This window comes from Xiphophorus hellerii, chromosome 12 (assembly GCF_003331165.1).
Source record: "Xiphophorus hellerii strain 12219 chromosome 12, Xiphophorus_hellerii-4.1, whole genome shotgun sequence".
In the NCBI taxonomy this organism is placed as follows: domain Eukaryota; kingdom Metazoa; phylum Chordata; class Actinopteri; order Cyprinodontiformes; family Poeciliidae; genus Xiphophorus; species Xiphophorus hellerii.
The window spans coordinates 27,519,986-27,536,740 of NC_045683.1; the positions used below are offsets into that span (position 1 = coordinate 27,519,986).

At 41.8% G+C, this 16,755-nt stretch overlaps 2 protein-coding genes across 4 annotated transcripts; one reads left to right on the plus strand and one right to left on the minus strand.

Moving 5' to 3' along the window:
- The first annotated feature begins 743 nt into the window (after window positions 1-743).
- trmt2a (tRNA methyltransferase 2A) lies at window positions 744-5,958 on the plus strand. 2 transcript variants are annotated; one of them, XM_032578215.1, is made up of 12 exons: window positions 744-874; window positions 1,239-1,863; window positions 1,976-2,084; window positions 2,336-2,517; window positions 2,656-2,770; window positions 2,853-2,968; window positions 3,050-3,161; window positions 3,946-4,068; window positions 4,265-4,340; window positions 4,416-4,532; window positions 4,626-4,722; window positions 5,613-5,958. In XM_032578215.1, the coding sequence occupies exons 2-12, from the start codon at window positions 1,250-1,252 to the stop codon at window positions 5,755-5,757; spliced, it is 1,806 nt and encodes a 601-aa protein (XP_032434106.1). In that variant the 5' UTR covers window positions 744-874; window positions 1,239-1,249; the 3' UTR covers window positions 5,758-5,958. The 2 variants fall into 2 exon arrangements, with proteins under 2 accessions (XP_032434106.1, XP_032434108.1); XM_032578217.1 differs by having other exon boundaries at window positions 785-913.
- A 40-nt stretch (window positions 5,959-5,998) lies between these two features.
- Window positions 5,999-16,731, minus strand: dgcr8 (DGCR8 microprocessor complex subunit). Of its 2 annotated transcripts, XM_032578213.1 has the most exons (14): window positions 16,604-16,731; window positions 15,298-16,292; window positions 14,846-15,014; window positions 13,655-13,797; window positions 12,473-12,785; window positions 12,180-12,377; window positions 11,994-12,095; window positions 11,468-11,566; window positions 10,570-10,652; window positions 10,389-10,489; window positions 9,246-9,352; window positions 8,999-9,126; window positions 8,777-8,890; window positions 5,999-7,682 (listed from the first exon to the last, which is right to left on the minus strand). In XM_032578213.1, exons 2-14 carry the CDS (start codon window positions 16,006-16,008, stop codon window positions 7,599-7,601), a joined length of 2,352 nt encoding a protein of 783 aa, XP_032434104.1. In that variant the 5' UTR covers window positions 16,009-16,292; window positions 16,604-16,731; the 3' UTR covers window positions 5,999-7,598. The 2 variants fall into 2 exon arrangements, with proteins under 2 accessions (XP_032434104.1, XP_032434105.1); XM_032578214.1 differs by having other exon boundaries at window positions 15,298-16,720.
- Window positions 16,732-16,755: the final 24 nt, after the last annotated feature.

Sequence of the window (16,755 nt, forward strand, 5' to 3'; positions counted from 1 at the left end):
AATAGTAAAAGCTATAAAATCACTTCACTTTGAGTTTTCTAATTGTACTATGATATAACACAAAGTGAAGGGTGGAGCCAGGAGACTGATGGATTAAAAAACAAAACTTAAACAACTTAGTGTTGTCGTAAATCTTAAAATGCCCCATCTTTTCTAGAATTATATTTGAGCGTGTGCATTCATGTTCCTTGCTCCTCTTGTGCTGCTGTCAAATTAAGAGAGTAATTATATGACACAAAATTCAGGTGCAATCCTTTGCTGTAAGATAAAACCCAGTAGCAATAAAGTATTAAATAAATTGAATTTAACGAGCGTTTTTTTTTTCTTTCAAAAAATGATGGGAGATAAATGAGGGACTATAAGTACTTTCTCTTTTATGATGACTGAAAAACTGGTCCAAAACAAGCGAATACAAATGTAATATATTAGAATATAATGTATGATTATTGATTTGTATTTTTTTTATGGCAAGTTCTGTCTGTCTAAACTAGCAGGAAAAAAATAGCGTTTTTGTTCATTTATTTGGTATACTTTTCTTGCTCAAAATTTTGAGGTTACCATTTCTTGTTATGAGATTATTTTCCCCCCATTCTTCCCCTTGAAGCTTAGTTGTACCGCTCTAGTGTCACATATTACTAGATTTACATCTTTAAAAGTTCCTCTTTAGTCTTGTTAAAAGTCAAATACACATTACGCCTTACGTCTTCCGCACAAGTCCCATTCTGGACAGTCTGTCTCTATCGTTGTCCGAATGCGAAAGGGACGCTATCGCTTTAAGAAACTCGCGGTTGACGCTGCACGTGGTCGGACCAACATGGCGACGCCCTGTTCAGCTTAGGTGGAAGTGAAATCGACGTTAAACAGGCGTCTGGAGGTAAGACGCGTGGAAAACATCCACTGAATATTATTGGGAGTAAGTCACTGTTGTCGTTGATGCCGTTGAACATGAGCTGGGAAGTTGTGAATGTACAGAAATGCTCTCCTCTGAACAATATGTAACTCCTGTATTTATCTAAACATTACAATCTAATTCAAGTGATGAAGATGCATTTAAGACCCTCGGACAACCAACACTCTTATTAGAAATCCTTCTATTAACATTGGGGAACTGTGAAAAACTAAACGGTTACTGTTACATTGAAGTTGGTATGATTAATATCGTCTACTAAAACTGATAAGCAGACTGTTTACAATGTTTTTAACGTGCATGTAAGTGCCTTGTGATTGTGTTATGACAGCCGAAAGAGTGATGGCGGATCTGAGTGGTGTTGCAGCATCAGAGGCTACATCCTCAAAGGAGGAGAGACCTGGCGATGATCTCACTCAACTCTCCAAAACTGACGCCCCCAAGCCTGATCCTCCAGCTGAAGGCAGCGAGGCCGACACCAACATGTACCGTTACATCAAAGTAGACCTCTTCACCTCAGAGATCTACAAAGTGGAGATCAGGAACCTGCCCAAGTTCGTCGGATTCAACGACCTGAAGAAGTTCCTGGCCAAGCACGGCCTGAACCCGCACAAGATCAAGCTCTTTGGCAAGCAGACGTTCGCCTTCGTTACTTTTAAGAACGAGGAGGAGCGCGACAAGGCCATGAAGATGGTGCACGGCATGCAGTGGAAGGGCCAGGTCCTGAGCGTCAGGCTGGCCAAACCCAAAGCGGACCCCATCCTGAGGAAAAGGAAGCAAGGGGAGGAAGAGGGGCAGCCGGCGTCCAAGAGAACAGAAAGGGGTGATGAGGAGGAAGAGGAGCCGCTCAGCGTTCAGATAGCCAACGCCGTGACTCCTCTGTGGAAAGTGTCTTACGAGGAGCAGCTGAAGATCAAGGAGCAGGAGGTGGTGGAGATTCTGCAGAGGCTGGCCAAGTAGGTGGCCCCATTCATCTGGATCCATATCAGACAAATTGTTTATTACTGACTTTTGCGTTCGTGCCTTGTACGATTCATTGCGACTGACCCATCATGTTTTGATCTTCAGGGAGATAGGCAGCACCAACAAGGCCATGTTGCCGTGGCTCTTTGCGCAGAAAGGAAAATTCAACAAAATGTGTTGCCCTCTCGAAGCAATTCGACCTTCTCCAACGCAGGTATTTAACCCACATTCCAATATTTAACTATTTAAAAGACTGCGCAGGAATGGCTTGTTAGTGCCAGGAAGTAGCCTCATCTCGTAAACATTGGACTGTAGCTTAGGTTTGCAAAAGAGGACCTGCACTTCCTTCAGGGCTTTTAGAAATGAAGTGTTGATGTTGAAATGTCTAAACCAATAAGTGTTCTCATTCAAAGAGTCTTGTACAATATGTCAACGTTTCTGCTCGTGTTTCTGGGTCTCGGTTAGACGGAGTACAGGAACAAGTGTGAGTTCCTCATCTCAACGGGGGCAGACGGGGAGGATAAGACCATCGGCTTCCGCCTCGGGAAGTACAAAGGAGGCTCGTGCGCCGTGGTTGGACCGGCGGAGACCTGCCACGTGTCCACCGAGGCCAAGAGGGTGGTCCACGAGTTCCAGAAGTTTATCAGGTGCTTCCACTGAATACTACCAAGGATGCTATCTTTTCAAATTTTCCAAAAAAAGGATTGTTGGAGTTCTTATTCCAAGCTTGGAAAATGTCAGTAGCTTCTCGTTTCATGTATTTTTCTCTCCAACTCTGGAAACAGGACTACCAAGTACTCTGTGTACAGTCCTGAGACGTACGAAGGCCACTGGAAGCAGCTAACCGTACGCACTACGAGGACCAAGCAAGCTATGGCGATCATCTTCTTCAACCCGCAGGTGAGGACATATCGTCAGTTTAGCTGCACGTCATTTACTGTTGATTTCTTCCCTTGTGAAGCCCCGTTCTATATTCTCACAGAAACTTGAAGAGGAGGAGCTCAGCGCCCTGAAGAACTCCATGAAGACGTATTTTCTCGAAGGAGAGGGTAAAGAGAGCGGCATTACCTCCCTGCACTTTGTCCGAGAGGGTCAAAGGTGAGGAAGATGAACTTGAATCAGTCCCCCAGAGTGAGCTGGATAGCAGAGTTAATCACACATTTTCGGCTTTGTTTGAAGGACGTCTCCCAACCTAGAGGACCTGCCCTGTGAGCTTGTGGCCGGAGAGAGCTGCATTCACGAGGAGCTGCTCGGCCTGAAGTTCAGGATATCCCCGCATTCCTTCTTTCAGGCAAGCAGGAGATTCATGGCCACTTGTTAACAGAATCTCCCTAGAAATAAAGTCAAATTTATCTTGAAAAAACCTCATTTAGGTTAGTGTTGTGGAATAATATCAATGACAAATACAGTGGTGGCCATGTTTATGGTCATGGTATGGTAAATGTGTGTTAAAGGCCTTAAATCCCCAGAACAAGAACCAAACATGGAGAAGCAGCGTTGGGTTTTTATGCTCCTCTAAGCTGGAACAAACTTCCAGAAAACTGCAAAACTACTGAAACAGAGTTTCTTTAAATCAAGGCTAAAACCTCCACTTTTTTTAGAGCTCCCTTTGATTCCTAATGACTGGAACACTGATCCAATATATTTGATGGATATATTTTGATGATGGCATTTGGCAAAATGTACTGTATTGTGTTTTCATGGTGTAAAACACTTTGATATGCCTTGTTGCTGAGATGTGCTATGCAAATAAACTTGACTTAAAATAATTGATTTTACTGCAGTAGCACATCAGAGATTTAAAAAAAAAAAAATCTCCAAGCAAGTCCACCGCATCACAGATCCCCCACCGTTTGCAAAATGTGTCTTTTCCCAGATATCGTTCTTTTTTTGTTTTACACAGGTATTCCTACAGAGCCTGATGTTGTTTTGCTCAGTCTCATTCTAGATCCAACGCGTTTATGTTTGTGGTGGTAGAATTAGAATCATTCTCGTACTTAACAAGGCGATTGTGCACGTATTCATTCTTTTTGAGTAATTGTACGTAAAGATGAGTGTAGTGTGTTTGTTTCCAGGTGAACACAGGAGCTGCCGAGGTGCTGTACTCGGCCGTGGGGGAATGGGCTCAGCTCGACCAAGACAGCACGGTGCTGGACGTTTGCTGCGGGACGGGAACCATCGGCCTCTCACTCGCTAAAGTGATTTTTGTGTTTTTTTTTTACGTAATTAAAACAATCACGCAGGCAGTATTCACGTCTTCAGGATAAACTGCATTGTTCCTTAAATATCTAAAGTTTGTCCAGGCTATATTGAACACGTCCTATTGTTGCGGAAGACATCAACAGCTCCATGTTGGAGAAAGTTCATGGAGTTTCCAACCTTTTTGTTTTCCAGAGAGTTAAAAAGGTGATCGGCGTCGAGCTCTGTCAGGAAGCGGTGGAGGACGCCAAAATGAACGCCAAGCTTAACGGTACGGCAGCCGTTTCCTCATGTGGGCACGAGCGTGAAGTCACGTTTTTTTCTTTTTTTCTCTTTGCGTGCGAAGAGCTCAGCAATGTCGAGTTTCACTGCGGAAAAGCCGAGGACGTGTTCCCCAACATCCTGAACGCTCTGGTGTCCCCGAACGTCACGGCCATCGTGGATCCACCGAGGGCGGGCCTGCGTGAGTAGATACCCCGGAGAAATGCGAGATGCGGTTGTTTTAAAAAAGCGGCAATGAGAGTTTTTTTAATTATGTTTTTAATTTATTAACCAGACACCAAGGTCGTCCTCGCCATCAGGAGAGCGGAACACCTGAAGAGGCTGGTTTACGTGGCGTGCAACGCCAAGGCGGCCATGACCAACTTTATCGAGTGAGGACTTTTAGCTTGTTTCACCCGTGGGAAAAATTCTCCTCCATTTTAAATAGAAGCCTCACGGGGTTTTCTGAAGTGTTTAAAATAACATACCCAAATCAAATCAGCAATTACAAACTATTTCAAAAATTTAAATTAAAGCCAACACTTGGGAGACTCCATCAAAAGTGTAATTACAGCAGCTGCTTTAGTTTCAGAAAACATTAAGATGCAACATTAAAAAAAATTGGGATTTTTTTGTGCCTTGCCAGCATTTTTCCTTTTCATTATAGAGCATATGAACTTTTTAGAAATATCATATGGATGCAAACATTTAGAAACCATAGATGCAGCCTTGGTAAAATTAAGCAAATTTAAAGGTTTTAGTCAAAAAAATCTACAAAACTGGGGATTTACTGTTTTTACTTACTAAATTTAAACTTATTTTTGCATGTCTAAAATTGTTTTTGTTTTTTTATTCAATTTTGATAAAATATACTGCTATATTTCACTCCAATTGAAATGTATTGTTTAGATCTAGTGTAAAAGAAAATGTAATCACATTTTACAGAAAAAAAAAATGTAATCCACCAACATATATTCTTTTTGGCACTACCAGAGCTCCCTAAAGTGTCTTTTTGATGAAGGTTCCTGGTCGCGGACATCAGTCCCACTGCCCATGGGCTTCTAGCCAACAGTTTTGACGTTTCCATGGATACCAAATGTATCTTCTGTTTAACAGGTTGAAATCTGCACCTGGTATTGGATGGAGTGGGGTTTTCTTGGGTCACTTTGGTTAAACCTTGGCATTTCTACCCAGCCCACGTCTGGATGGTGCTGAAACTGTCGTTATAAAAGGAAAGCGCATGCTTTCTCAAATTAACGGTCAATGTTTTTGTCGTCCTCAGCTTGTGCAGAGCTCCCTCCAACAGAGTTCACGGCGCCCCGTTCCGTCCGGTGCGAGCGATGGCCGTGGATCTGTTTCCGCAGACCAAGCATGTGGAGATACTTCTACTGTTTGAAAGAGTGGACTACAAGTCCCAGCAGACTTAGCATCGACTGGAAACAGATCAGCTGTTACTTTAGTGCTTTCTATTCTCTAAATGTATGCACACTTAACTAGCTTAGTAATTTTTTTCCCTCTTTTTTGGTAACAAAACAAAGTCCTGAAATATTTTGGTTTTGATCCGCAGCATTTCTGGTGCAGAAGAACTCGCACAAACTGTGTATATGAAGAATAAAGACAGTTCTCTACCTCTCTGTGTGGCTGAATAAACCAAAGCACCTCTAGATGTCAGTAAAGACATTTTTATTTTGCATAACAAACATCACTGAAGTCAAGAGTTCAGGTTGCAACACAGTTTCTAGGCAGCAACGTTTTCAAACATTTTATTGATGCAACGCCACATAAAACCAGAATATTATTTCTCTCCTTACATCATGACTTGGTGAGTCAAGACACGTACAGATGAGGGGAGGGGGGGAGACAAAAAAACACATTCTTGAAGCAATCTACACAATCACAAGAGCATTGCTTAAACATATGCCTCCTAAAATTGTTTTTTTGTAGAAAAAGCACAGCAGTTTGTATTTGTTTTTGCTCCAGCTAGTGCCACGGTTAAAACTGATTTTTTTTTCCTGCAACATGTAGATTTCTAGAAAATGCATAAGACTGGATGTAAGCTTTGGTATACACTGTTCCTCCCAACTTGAACAAGGCTGCCTTCAGAGTTTATTTTTACTATATATTTATAGCTAGCATGATCTACTGTAAGGATGATGGCAAACGTACAAAGTACACACCAATTAAGACAACTCTGAGAGCGCGTCTCCACTTAAAACGTACCAAATGCCTAAGGAGTAAATGCTTTATCAAGTAAATGGGGGTTGGTCTTTCCACTTCCTGTTGAAGGGCGTTTTAGGTCCGACCTCTTTAGAGTCTGAGCCCTTCATGAAATGAATTAACTAAGGCAACGTGTAGCTGACTTTGTTTTTTTAAAATGGACCAAAAAAAAAAAGTCTGAAATTAGCAGTAGTGTAGATTAAAAAAAGCTAGTTGTTAAAAGAAATGTCAAAGCTAGCGGTACCTCCAACCCTGGGTCGGGTTTACTGCGACTAACTGTGTCCTACTCAAAACAATCACGTCCCCACAAACGGTTATTCTCCGAACAACAGCGGAGAGTGACGAGCGAAAAGTAAAATCCAACCAGACACGAGTGCATGGTGACGTTTTTTTTTCCCCAAACGGCCACTTCATGACGCAAGTCATGCAAACAAACACGACGACTTTTCAGATTGATTAACAAAAGTGGTACACTTTTTTTTTTTTTTTATTATTATTATTCCTCTATCCTTTAAATATCCAATAAACAAACTGATTTTTTTTCCAATTAATTGACTAGTATAAATACAAGCATTAGTAGTCCCTTTTGAAAACTTCAAGCACTAAAAAGAAACAAACAAAAAAAAATAAAAAAAACAAGTGCGAGTACTAAAAGATTGACTTTTTAAAATAACACATTGACAACAAAACCAACGTTAGGATTGGCTTCTTTTTTTTTTGTAACAGTTAAAAGCATGCATTTCTGTTCCGATGTCATTCATATTCTTGTTGTTTAGGACGCATCTAGAGAGGTAGACAGTTTTTCCCCCCCCCAAATCTCTAGGCCCCCGTAAGTGCATTCAGTCCTAACCCTCACACTCTTTCTTGCTCAGCCTTTCAGGCGGAGCCGTGGGAAGCGAGCGGCGGCGGCGGCTCCGCCGGTCTGATCAGTGTGACGCTACGCTCCTCGCCGGATGTCAAGTGATGCGTTCTGTCGTGGACGCCATGATGCGGTGTGATGTTTGACAGTGACTGGGGTTTCAGGGCTGTGGTTCGTCAGTGATTCCGAGACTTAAACGTCGACAGTGCAGAGGGGCTCGCTGCCCGGCTGGGCCGACTCCATTATGGTCATCTTGGGCTTCTTCCTGGTTTCCTCCTGATGTGGAAAGAAGAGCAAGCGACCACAACAGATGACTGACGCATTTAGAATGGGACTAACGTACTCGGCTATGGAATCACAGCTACATGCCTTCAAATATAGGGGTTGGGGCTGAAACGATTAATCGGGACAAATCGATTATTTCAAATGATAGAATTTAGTAACCGATTAATCGTTAACTGGCATATACAGACTCAACAAAGGCCATTTGCGGAAAAAAGTATATACATCTTGCATTTACGGGAAAAATAAGTTTTTCGTCTTAAAATATGTTTTACCAAGAATTCCACTTACGGCACAGTTTTAGCTTAACCTTGTTCACATTCACTAAAAGAATGATGTTATTGCATTTAAGGGAAGGAAATATTTTCGTTTAATAAAGGAGTTTGTTTATTTTCATTAGTTTAAAGCATTTCTAATATGACATTAAAAAGCTTAAGTGGTGAAATAAAAGATCTGACTATTTATTTAAAATTCTAATTAAGCCATTAGTCGTCAAATTAATCGATAGAATAATCCATTATTAGAATAATTACTACCCCTGGTAGAAATGGGGAATGGTGCATATTGTACACTGCGAGGAGAGAATAAAATTTATTCTGATAGGAATTAGTAATTCTGTCATTAACCATGAGAATATTGGCCAAGTACATTCCATTAGAACTTCTTTTTGTTTTGTTTATAGAGAAATTGTGTTTTTGAAGCTCAGAAAGGAAGCAGGCTTTGATTCATGGTCAAAATAATTGATAATAAAAAAAGGTATTTTTTTTTAGCCACATTACAAATAAATGCAACCAATATTGTGATCAACTGCATGAAAAAAAAATACAAGGACTCCTGTGCTACCAAGTTTCTGCAGCTCGTGTTTCTACATCCAGTTATGAACATCAGAAGCTGTTCTAGAAAATATGGCCATGTTGGACAAACAGGGTGTGTGTGTGTGTGTGTGTTCAGACTGCCTTCCTGCTGAATCTGAGACTCAGGATCTAACAAAGCTGCGATTATTTTCTTCTGCTCCGCACAGAGAAATACAGATCAGAAGAACTAAACACCAAACGTGTAGCAACACACCAGACGTCACAGACTCTCACCCTCTGAGCTGCCAGTTTCGTCATTTCCTCCTGCAGTTTGTTCAAGATGTGAAGGTTTGGCTTGTTCTTTTTGGCGTACTGCTGCAGCTCTATCACGCTCTTGTCTGAACTCTCCTGAGAAAAGATTGTTTTGTGCACAGAGCTTTACATGAGCCATGCATTCAGCTCTCCAACCCGTGGAAAAAAGTGGCAGAAACAGTGCGAGACGTTGCGGATCTTCACCTTTTTGACCATCTTGTTGCTTTCTCTGCCGTACATGCGCAGCAGCGAGCCCCAGTTCTTGACATGGGGGTGAAGCATCTGGAGGATCTTCTGGGACGCCAGCTGTTTGCCGACCCTCTTGTTTTTGCCTGGTTGGGACAGAAAGCCAAGGAACAGAACTATTCTGAAAACTCCGCGTGCGTGGTTCCGTGAGGTAAGGAAGGAAAAAGTCGTAAATTGACGAGACTCAGAATTTGGTTCTACTTACACCAGCCTCGCACCGTGTGTTTCCCACACGTCATAACATATTCACTCTTCTGGTTCTTTCCCGGGATCACCTCAAATTTAATGCTGGTGTCCCCCATTCCATGGTTTCTGAGACAAAAAAACAACAACAACAAAAAACATCAACATTTATCTAGGTCGTTTTTAATCTTGCCACACACAAGTCAAAAAAAAAAAAAGCTGAAAAAACAGAACAAAAAAGCAACAAAGAGATCACTCTAGTACAGAAATAGGTAATTACATTTCTGTAATTATTGGCAAAAACACAAAGTGTAGACCGAAAAAAGGATCACTTTTAATACCTTCACCTTTTTTTTAATACCTGCAGCATCATCAGAATCAAAACAGCCGGATCTTTCCTGTACAACTTTTGAAAACGTCTCCAAGGAATTCCAACCAAGTCTAAGCAACATAATTAAACCTTATTGCACTTGTTTAACAATTATTTTTTTAATATTTGTCCTGACCTTTATTAAAAAAAAAAACTCAAACAGAAAACCTCTCTTAGCTCTTAAGTTTTTCCCCCCCCCACTTCAAACCCTTCCTGCATTCACTTTGGAAGTTTATTCACCTTGGAAGGAGTTTATTCACATTGGAAGGAGTTTATTCACATTGGAAGGAGTTTATTCACATTGGAAGGAGTTTATTCACATTGGAAGGAGTTTATTCACATTGGAAGGAGTTTATTCACATTGGAAGGAGTTTATTCACATTGGAAGGAGTTTATTCTAGGCTTTATCGGTGCTGTTCTGAGCTCTACTGAATCATAGCATTTTAAAGTACGCAATGTAAGAAATATTTCATTAGTTGGATGGAAATCGGATGCAGTTACATATTGTCACCTTCCTAAACACCTTTTAGAAAGAAAGAGGTGGTGATTTTATTATTTCTTTTGCAAAATTCACTTTTGTCAATAAAGACTTAGTCCATTATTTTTGGAAGAAAGTGATATGAAACCCGTCAGTCCCACTGGAATCCTGTTGGTGTTACAGAAAAAGTTCCTAATTAAGGACCAGAACTCTTTAGCCGCTAGCCATGTAGCTGTTGTGTGACAGTAACAGACAGCAAACCGTTTTCCTCCCAGTAACCCGGAAAAGAACAAACTAAAAAAAACAATCAAATTTACCTTTTAAGGCACTCATGAAGAATCTGATATGGCGAAAGTAGACCTGCTTTGTTGGTCAGCTCGTACACTCGCGAGTCTTCTATACTGATATGATTAAAATACTGCAGGACAAAAGCAGCAGAGGAGAGAGAGTTATTTCCGTGGTAACGATTCAAAGGTTCCTAAAGTCGGCGCGGCGTACCTCCAGCTCGTCGCCCTCGACGGGTTTCTCCTCCGAGGTCTGCTTCACAAAGTCGGGGATGAGGATTTCCAGTGTGGCTCGGGCTGAGGAGAGTTACAAGCGAGTTCGGTTCTGTTACATGTTAGCTAGCAGAAGCGCCTGGGAATCTCGTTGGCACGCTGCCATTTTATCTCGCTCCACCGCGCACGTTAATGTGCAAACGCATGGAAATGAAAAAAAAATAAAAACAATTAAGCAGGGTTCCATCACAGTTTCTTTAAAAATAAAAAAAATACAAATTTGTCCAGGTTCACATTTCTATTTTGTGTCGTGGCATCTTTTAAACTTGTCTGTCGAATAAGGATTACAAGCTAGACTTAAATTTTTGAACAAAAAAAAAAAAAAAAAAGGAAGAAGGAGCAGATAACACTTTATTAATTTCCCCTGATTTCATTTGAAGACCAGTTCATCCTACAAAATTTGTACCAAAATTATGAAATGTCCCTTTTTATGATTCTTCAATGTACATGCACTGAGTACGGATAAACTGTTACAAAATAAAAGGTTCAAAATATTGTTTAAATATAAATGTATTTATATTTGGGGCTGTGTGTTTATTGTATTGTTTACCGAGATAAATTTCTTATCACAATCAGATTTTGATTCATTACTGTCACAATAAATTCCAATTAATAATATCTGAAACTGTCCGTGTCGTCAGATTACGCTATGTTGACCATTTTTCTCCGCTGCTCGTTCAATGTAGTTGTGTCGATAAACATCAATTCCAAAATATGACAAAATGCAGTTACTGTGTGCATTTTAGCAATACATATTATAGGTTTTTTTTATGTGACTGGCATCTAGCAGCAGATCCATAGAAAATGTGCAACAGCTGCAAATGAAAATGTGAAATTACCAGCTTTGTTTTTGGCAAGTTTTTTACTGCTCGCAGTTCCTGTGCCGTAGGTGACTCCGTCTATAATGACTGAAGCGCCAAAGGGTTCACTTGAGTTCTCTGTAGGGAACAAAAACAGTCGGCTGTGAGTATTCACACAAGTTATATAGAACAACAACATCACAAAACTAAAAACTGAACTACTAGTTTATTTGCAAAGCATTTTAAGACAACAGCAGCTGAAACAAAGTGCTGTAAAATCATTCAAAACATGGAAAGGACCAAAAAAAAGAAAAAAAAAAAAAAGAAGAGGCAATAAAACAGAACTAAACACTTCTGTGGTGACAAGGTAATGCATTTTCAGTTTGGGTATTTAGATTAGTCAAATAAATTGAGGAGACATGTTAGTGTTAGCATTAGCCCGCATGCAAACATAGAAAAGGAGAACATTGGATGCAGCTAAAAGGCTCATATTACAGGTCACTGAACCACAAAACAACAATTGTCCACTTCCTCCAGTAACTCCAGTCACTACAAAACAACTTACCACAATCAAAAAAGTTGTAAACAGGCCGAACCTTCAGGACCCGCTGCATGTATTCATGCAAGATGCAAACTTCAGACTTCCCATTAGGATTGATGACAAACTCTGGAAAAAAAAAAGAAGTATATTTTCAAGAATAACTTCCTGACTGTGACAGAACCTCCAGCCTCGCGTCGCCGCACTCGTTACCCTTCTTAGTGGGAGCGTCCTGGACCGACAGGGTGATGAGCTTCTGGTTGGCGGGAAGGATCGGCCTCTCCGACTCCGCCTGCTTCCTCTTCATGTCTCTGTTGAACTGCCGCCGCTCGGCCCAGGTGCGGAACTTCTTGACGGTGACTTGTTCGAAGTCAAAGCATTTTTCCAGGTACAGACGGAATTCTTCAAGTTCTGTGAGGGATTTTTTTTTTTTTAGGAGATATCCTGTTTCATATCGAAAACGGAGACCCAACGTAACCCGTCCGCTCAACGTCAAAACTCCTTACCTACGGATTCGTCCTTGCACACCTCCACCTTGGCCTTGACCTGCCCTAAGGCGCCTTGAGCCGTGTCGTACGCCTGCCCCTCTTTGCTCTGTGTGCCGCTCTCGTCCACGCTCTCTCTGACTTGGCCACTTTCGCCGACGGTGGACGAAGGGTGTTCCTCCTGGTCCTCCGCCGACTTGTCCTCCTTCTCCATGTCACTAGCCTTCGCAGCAGCCTCGTTAGAGCTTACCTCCCCGTTGAGCTCCCTCTCCTCCTGGTCCTTCATTTTCTTGTAGTGTAAGCAGGGGATGCTGCTAGTCGGCGGGTCGTGTTTCTGAACGAGAAGCCACGAGAGTTCAGAAACGCTTCTTCGACAAACCCGGATTACGTCTCAGGTTTGTAAATTAAATCTTCCAACCGAGAAGATCGCCTACGACATGCGTACTGGCCGTGTTTCTATTGACCGTAAAAAAAATTGCGCAAATTGAAGTTACCAAAATAAATCTGCTCGATGGAAACACTGAAAATTTCGAGAGCGTTTCTCAGTAAAAGGTTTTTCTGTGCTAGGATGGGGTAGCGCTTTTTTTTCTAGCTCTATCGGTTTTCAATCTGATTCAACTTCCAAATTGAGACTCACAATTTAGAAAGTCTTTGTTTTCACAGAACGTTCTACCCGTTAAAGGTTGGACGTGCTGGGACACACTGCCTGTCGCCAACAGAGAGAGCTCCTCCAATCAGCTGAAAGGATGGCTGGTTGGTACCTTTGAGGAATTCAGCGTTTAATTTCAGAAGCAGACATAGTTTTGTAAACTTTTTCCCTGCTATGTACAGTTCTTTTTTTTTTTTTCCAATGGATGGAAATGAGCATTTCTCTAAATCCGGTATATTTTCGGTAACATTGTACGTTCTTTATGCGCCGTCTCATTTAAATCAATCGATCGCTACTTGCGGAAAAGACGAAGAAGACTACAGGAAGTAGATAGAGGATGACGACGGTGTGGCATGTTTTTTAATTAGTTACTGTGTGAGCAAACATATGCATGAGTGATTTTAATTGTGTTTCTTTTTACTGTAAATATGGCAAATTGTGTGTTTTTTGTTTGTTTTTTTTTCTTCAAAATTAGCAGAATATCAACAAATTTTGCACTCATTTGCAATGGAAACGCAGCTATTGTTAAGACATGAGCCTTTGCTGCAGCTCACCCTGATGCTGCCCGTTCCCAGGAAGTAGGGCCTGGACCAGGTGACCACTCGGGTCTCTCTGTGCAGGTAGACTGGAATGCCTGAATTATGGAATGTCATGATCCAACCGTCGGGAAGAGGCTCGGTTGGTGGACGGCCTCGACCTGTCACACGAAAAATTAACAAAGAAAAAAAACCAAAACATTAATATACGGTTAATTAATGCTGCCGTGTGCCAGATGATAAGCAGATCACGAGCTGAAGACACTTAAAAGAAGTTAAACTTGTAGAAAGATCAGTTGCAGAAAATGTGGTTACTATGATGCAATACTTTACTATTGTATGTAGTACTTTTTATTTGTAGGATCGACACCTGCATGTATGCGATTTTAATTATGCATATGTCATAAAAATCTTTATGCATTTCCACAGCAACCATTTTCTTGACAACCAGTTCCAAAAAACAATAACAAAAAAATATTTTTACAGCATTTGTTTGCACACCATCTGATGAACTGCGACCTGAACCTCCAGAGACACATAATAAGATAGTTACAAAGTCGGCCTTCTGTCACCTGAAGAACATTTTGAGGATTAAAGGAAAACATGAAACAATAACAAATTTTTCTGGACAATAAATTGTACTAGACGTTATTGCGATGATAACACTGTTGTTTTGAGATCATTTTCAGGTAATACACTTCGATTTCAATGAACACTTAACATTGGAAATGGAAGACATTTTCTATATCCAAAATATAGAAACAATACAACAGAAACAACAAATAAAACAAATCATGAAGTCTCTGCAAACAACATTATCCTTCCAAAAAAAGGGACCAGTTGAGATCAAAGCACCAGACAGAAGACTTTTGTCCTCCAGTTTTTGGTAGAAAGAGAGAGAGAGAGAGAGAGAGAGAGAGAGAGAAAAGAGAAAAACAATAAATCACACAAATGGAAATTCTTGAGTTAATTTAAATTTTTCATGCGATTAACTGATTTATTGCGACAGGCCCAGGACTGATGTCCCAACAAGATCTAGAGGAACTAATTTATGCATTTATCTTCAGTCTGATTACTGCAGTAGTGTCTTCACAGGTCTTACTTAATACCAGCTATATGACCGTTAAACACATCTTTAGTAGGTGTGCAAAGAAAAGGATATCTGTTACGTAAAAGACAGAAACCAGTCAGAACGAGTCCACCACTCACTTTTCAGCACAGTCTTGATTTTGGTCACCATCGGCTGCACCCCCCCTTCGCCGTCTCCGTCGAACTGGTGATCGCTGTCCCCGGCATACTTGTCCTCCGCTAAACGCATCTTTTTTGGGACTGGCATGCCCTCTTCCAGAAGAGCATCCACATCGTTGTCGAAGCCCTCCTGGAAGAGGAAGCGGTTAGGATCGGCAAACGGAAACGGCTCGGAAATGCAGTCATGAATGCTTCCTCTTGGGGAAGAACAGACCAGACCACACCAGACACAAAGACTCACGAGGGTATATAAAAAAAAAAACGATAATACCAAAGGACATTCTCTAAATTGAATGCCTTGTACAATTTTGCGAGGTGTTATTATGGTGAGAAAAATGTATCTTTTTTTCCCCCTTAACTCTACCTTGTAAAAGCGGTTGAACTCTGGACAATAAAAATGAGCTCAGACGTACCTCGTAGGCGTAGGCCGACGCCTCGTCGTGCACCTCCTCCTGCTGAACTATGGCATCAGATTTAAAGCCGCCCTGCTCCCCATCGTCCCGGTCCAGGAGGTTCTCGTAGTAGTCCTCCAACTCATCCAAGACGGCAAACTCTACCTTATTCTCCAGGTCTACCTCGCTGTCCTCCGACTTCCCTCCTGCTGCGTCCCCAGCTCCACTGCTACCCTCAGCATCCTCCAGCAAGCTCGTCATGCTTTCCACTTCACCATTCAGACAAGCTAAGCCATCTTCACTTCCTGCCTCCTGGCCCTCGCCTGTGTATAAAACCTTCCTGTCTTTGCCGCTGCTAACGTTACTGGTACTGCTGCTGCCGCCTTCAGAGAAGCTCACCCTGATCTTAACATTTCTGAGCTGCTTCAGGTCCGGCAAAAACTTGGTGACCTGAGGAGCGTGGCGGGCCGTTCTGGGGCACCGTGGGTTGGGACTGGCCTCACTGGAAAGGTGGCTACAGAAGACCAGAGAGCCCTCGCTCGTGCACTCCTGCGTCTTTGCTTCCCCGTCCCCCGGGGTGTATGTGTGTCCATCACCACCAGAGCTAACGTCCATTACCTCTGCGTCACTGGACGTTTGCAGGGGAGGTGGTGGAGGGGCTCTGCTCTGGTCTAGGCTAAAATCATCAGGTGGCTCCAAGGGGAGAGGGGGGAGTACGTCATCTGTATCCATTTAAAATATATATATATATTTAATTTTTCTTTTTTGTGTGTGTGGTTAAGTTAAAACCTAAATCTGATGGAAGCTGACAACTATGAAGAAATCTTTGCAAATTTCCAATGCAGAAGATCATCCCTGTATAGGCCACGTACCAGATGCTGAATATGCTAAGCTGACTACATTGCTCTTTTCATTAATGTAGACAGCCTTCAGAATCACTGTCTCAATTATTGGAAATCACAATGCATTCAGCTTATTTTGGAACAGAGGCACTGATCATTCTCCGCTGCGGACATCTAGGAGATAAAAGGGGGGAAAACGACCACAGAGAATAGGCATCGGATTAAAATACATTCAGGACCAACTTCGTAGTCTGTTCGCGCGGCAACTTCACAAACGGCCACCAAAATTACAAAAGTGAGCCACAGACACAAACTCGTGGAAGCCTAAAATGGAGAGCGAGCATCCCTTCAGCCTGGAGTTGCATGTTAGGCCTATACGATGGCGATATTCTCGATGCTAAAGTGCTAACGAGCAAACACAAGACGCATGAAACACTGCTTTCGAATCAGTAAACGGCTTAATAAAACGCCGAGGAAGTACTCACTGAGAGATATACGAAACGAATCTCTTCACACGGCTCCACAACCTTTTAAAATGATCTTATTTTCCAACTGCTGCCATTCGGCTCCAGCAGCAGCTCCGCCATCTTGAGCGAAAACACATCGGGCAATCTTTACATGCCCCGCCCACTAGCAC

Excerpts from the sequence above, each read along its gene's own strand:
- trmt2a (XM_032578215.1), top strand. The coding sequence starts at position 1,250 with ATGGCGGATCTGAGTGGTGTTGCAGCATCAGAGGCTACATCCTCAAAG. Across the intron at positions 1,864-1,975 it reads ATTCTGCAGAGGCTGGCCAA|GGAGATAGGCAGCACCAACA; the intron begins GTAGGTGGCCCC and ends TTTGATCTTCAG. Across the intron at positions 4,341-4,415 it reads AATGAACGCCAAGCTTAACG|AGCTCAGCAATGTCGAGTTT; the intron begins GTACGGCAGCCG and ends TTGCGTGCGAAG.
- dgcr8 (XM_032578213.1), bottom strand. The coding sequence starts at position 16,008 with ATGGATACAGATGACGTACTCCCCCCTCTCCCCTTGGAGCCACCTGAT. Across the intron at positions 11,567-11,993 it reads TTACAACTTTTTTGATTGTG|AGAACTCAAGTGAACCCTTT; the intron begins GTAAGTTGTTTT and ends TGTTCCCTACAG. Across the intron at positions 8,891-8,998 it reads GCAACAAGATGGTCAAAAAG|GAGAGTTCAGACAAGAGCGT; the intron begins GTGAAGATCCGC and ends ATCTTTTCTCAG.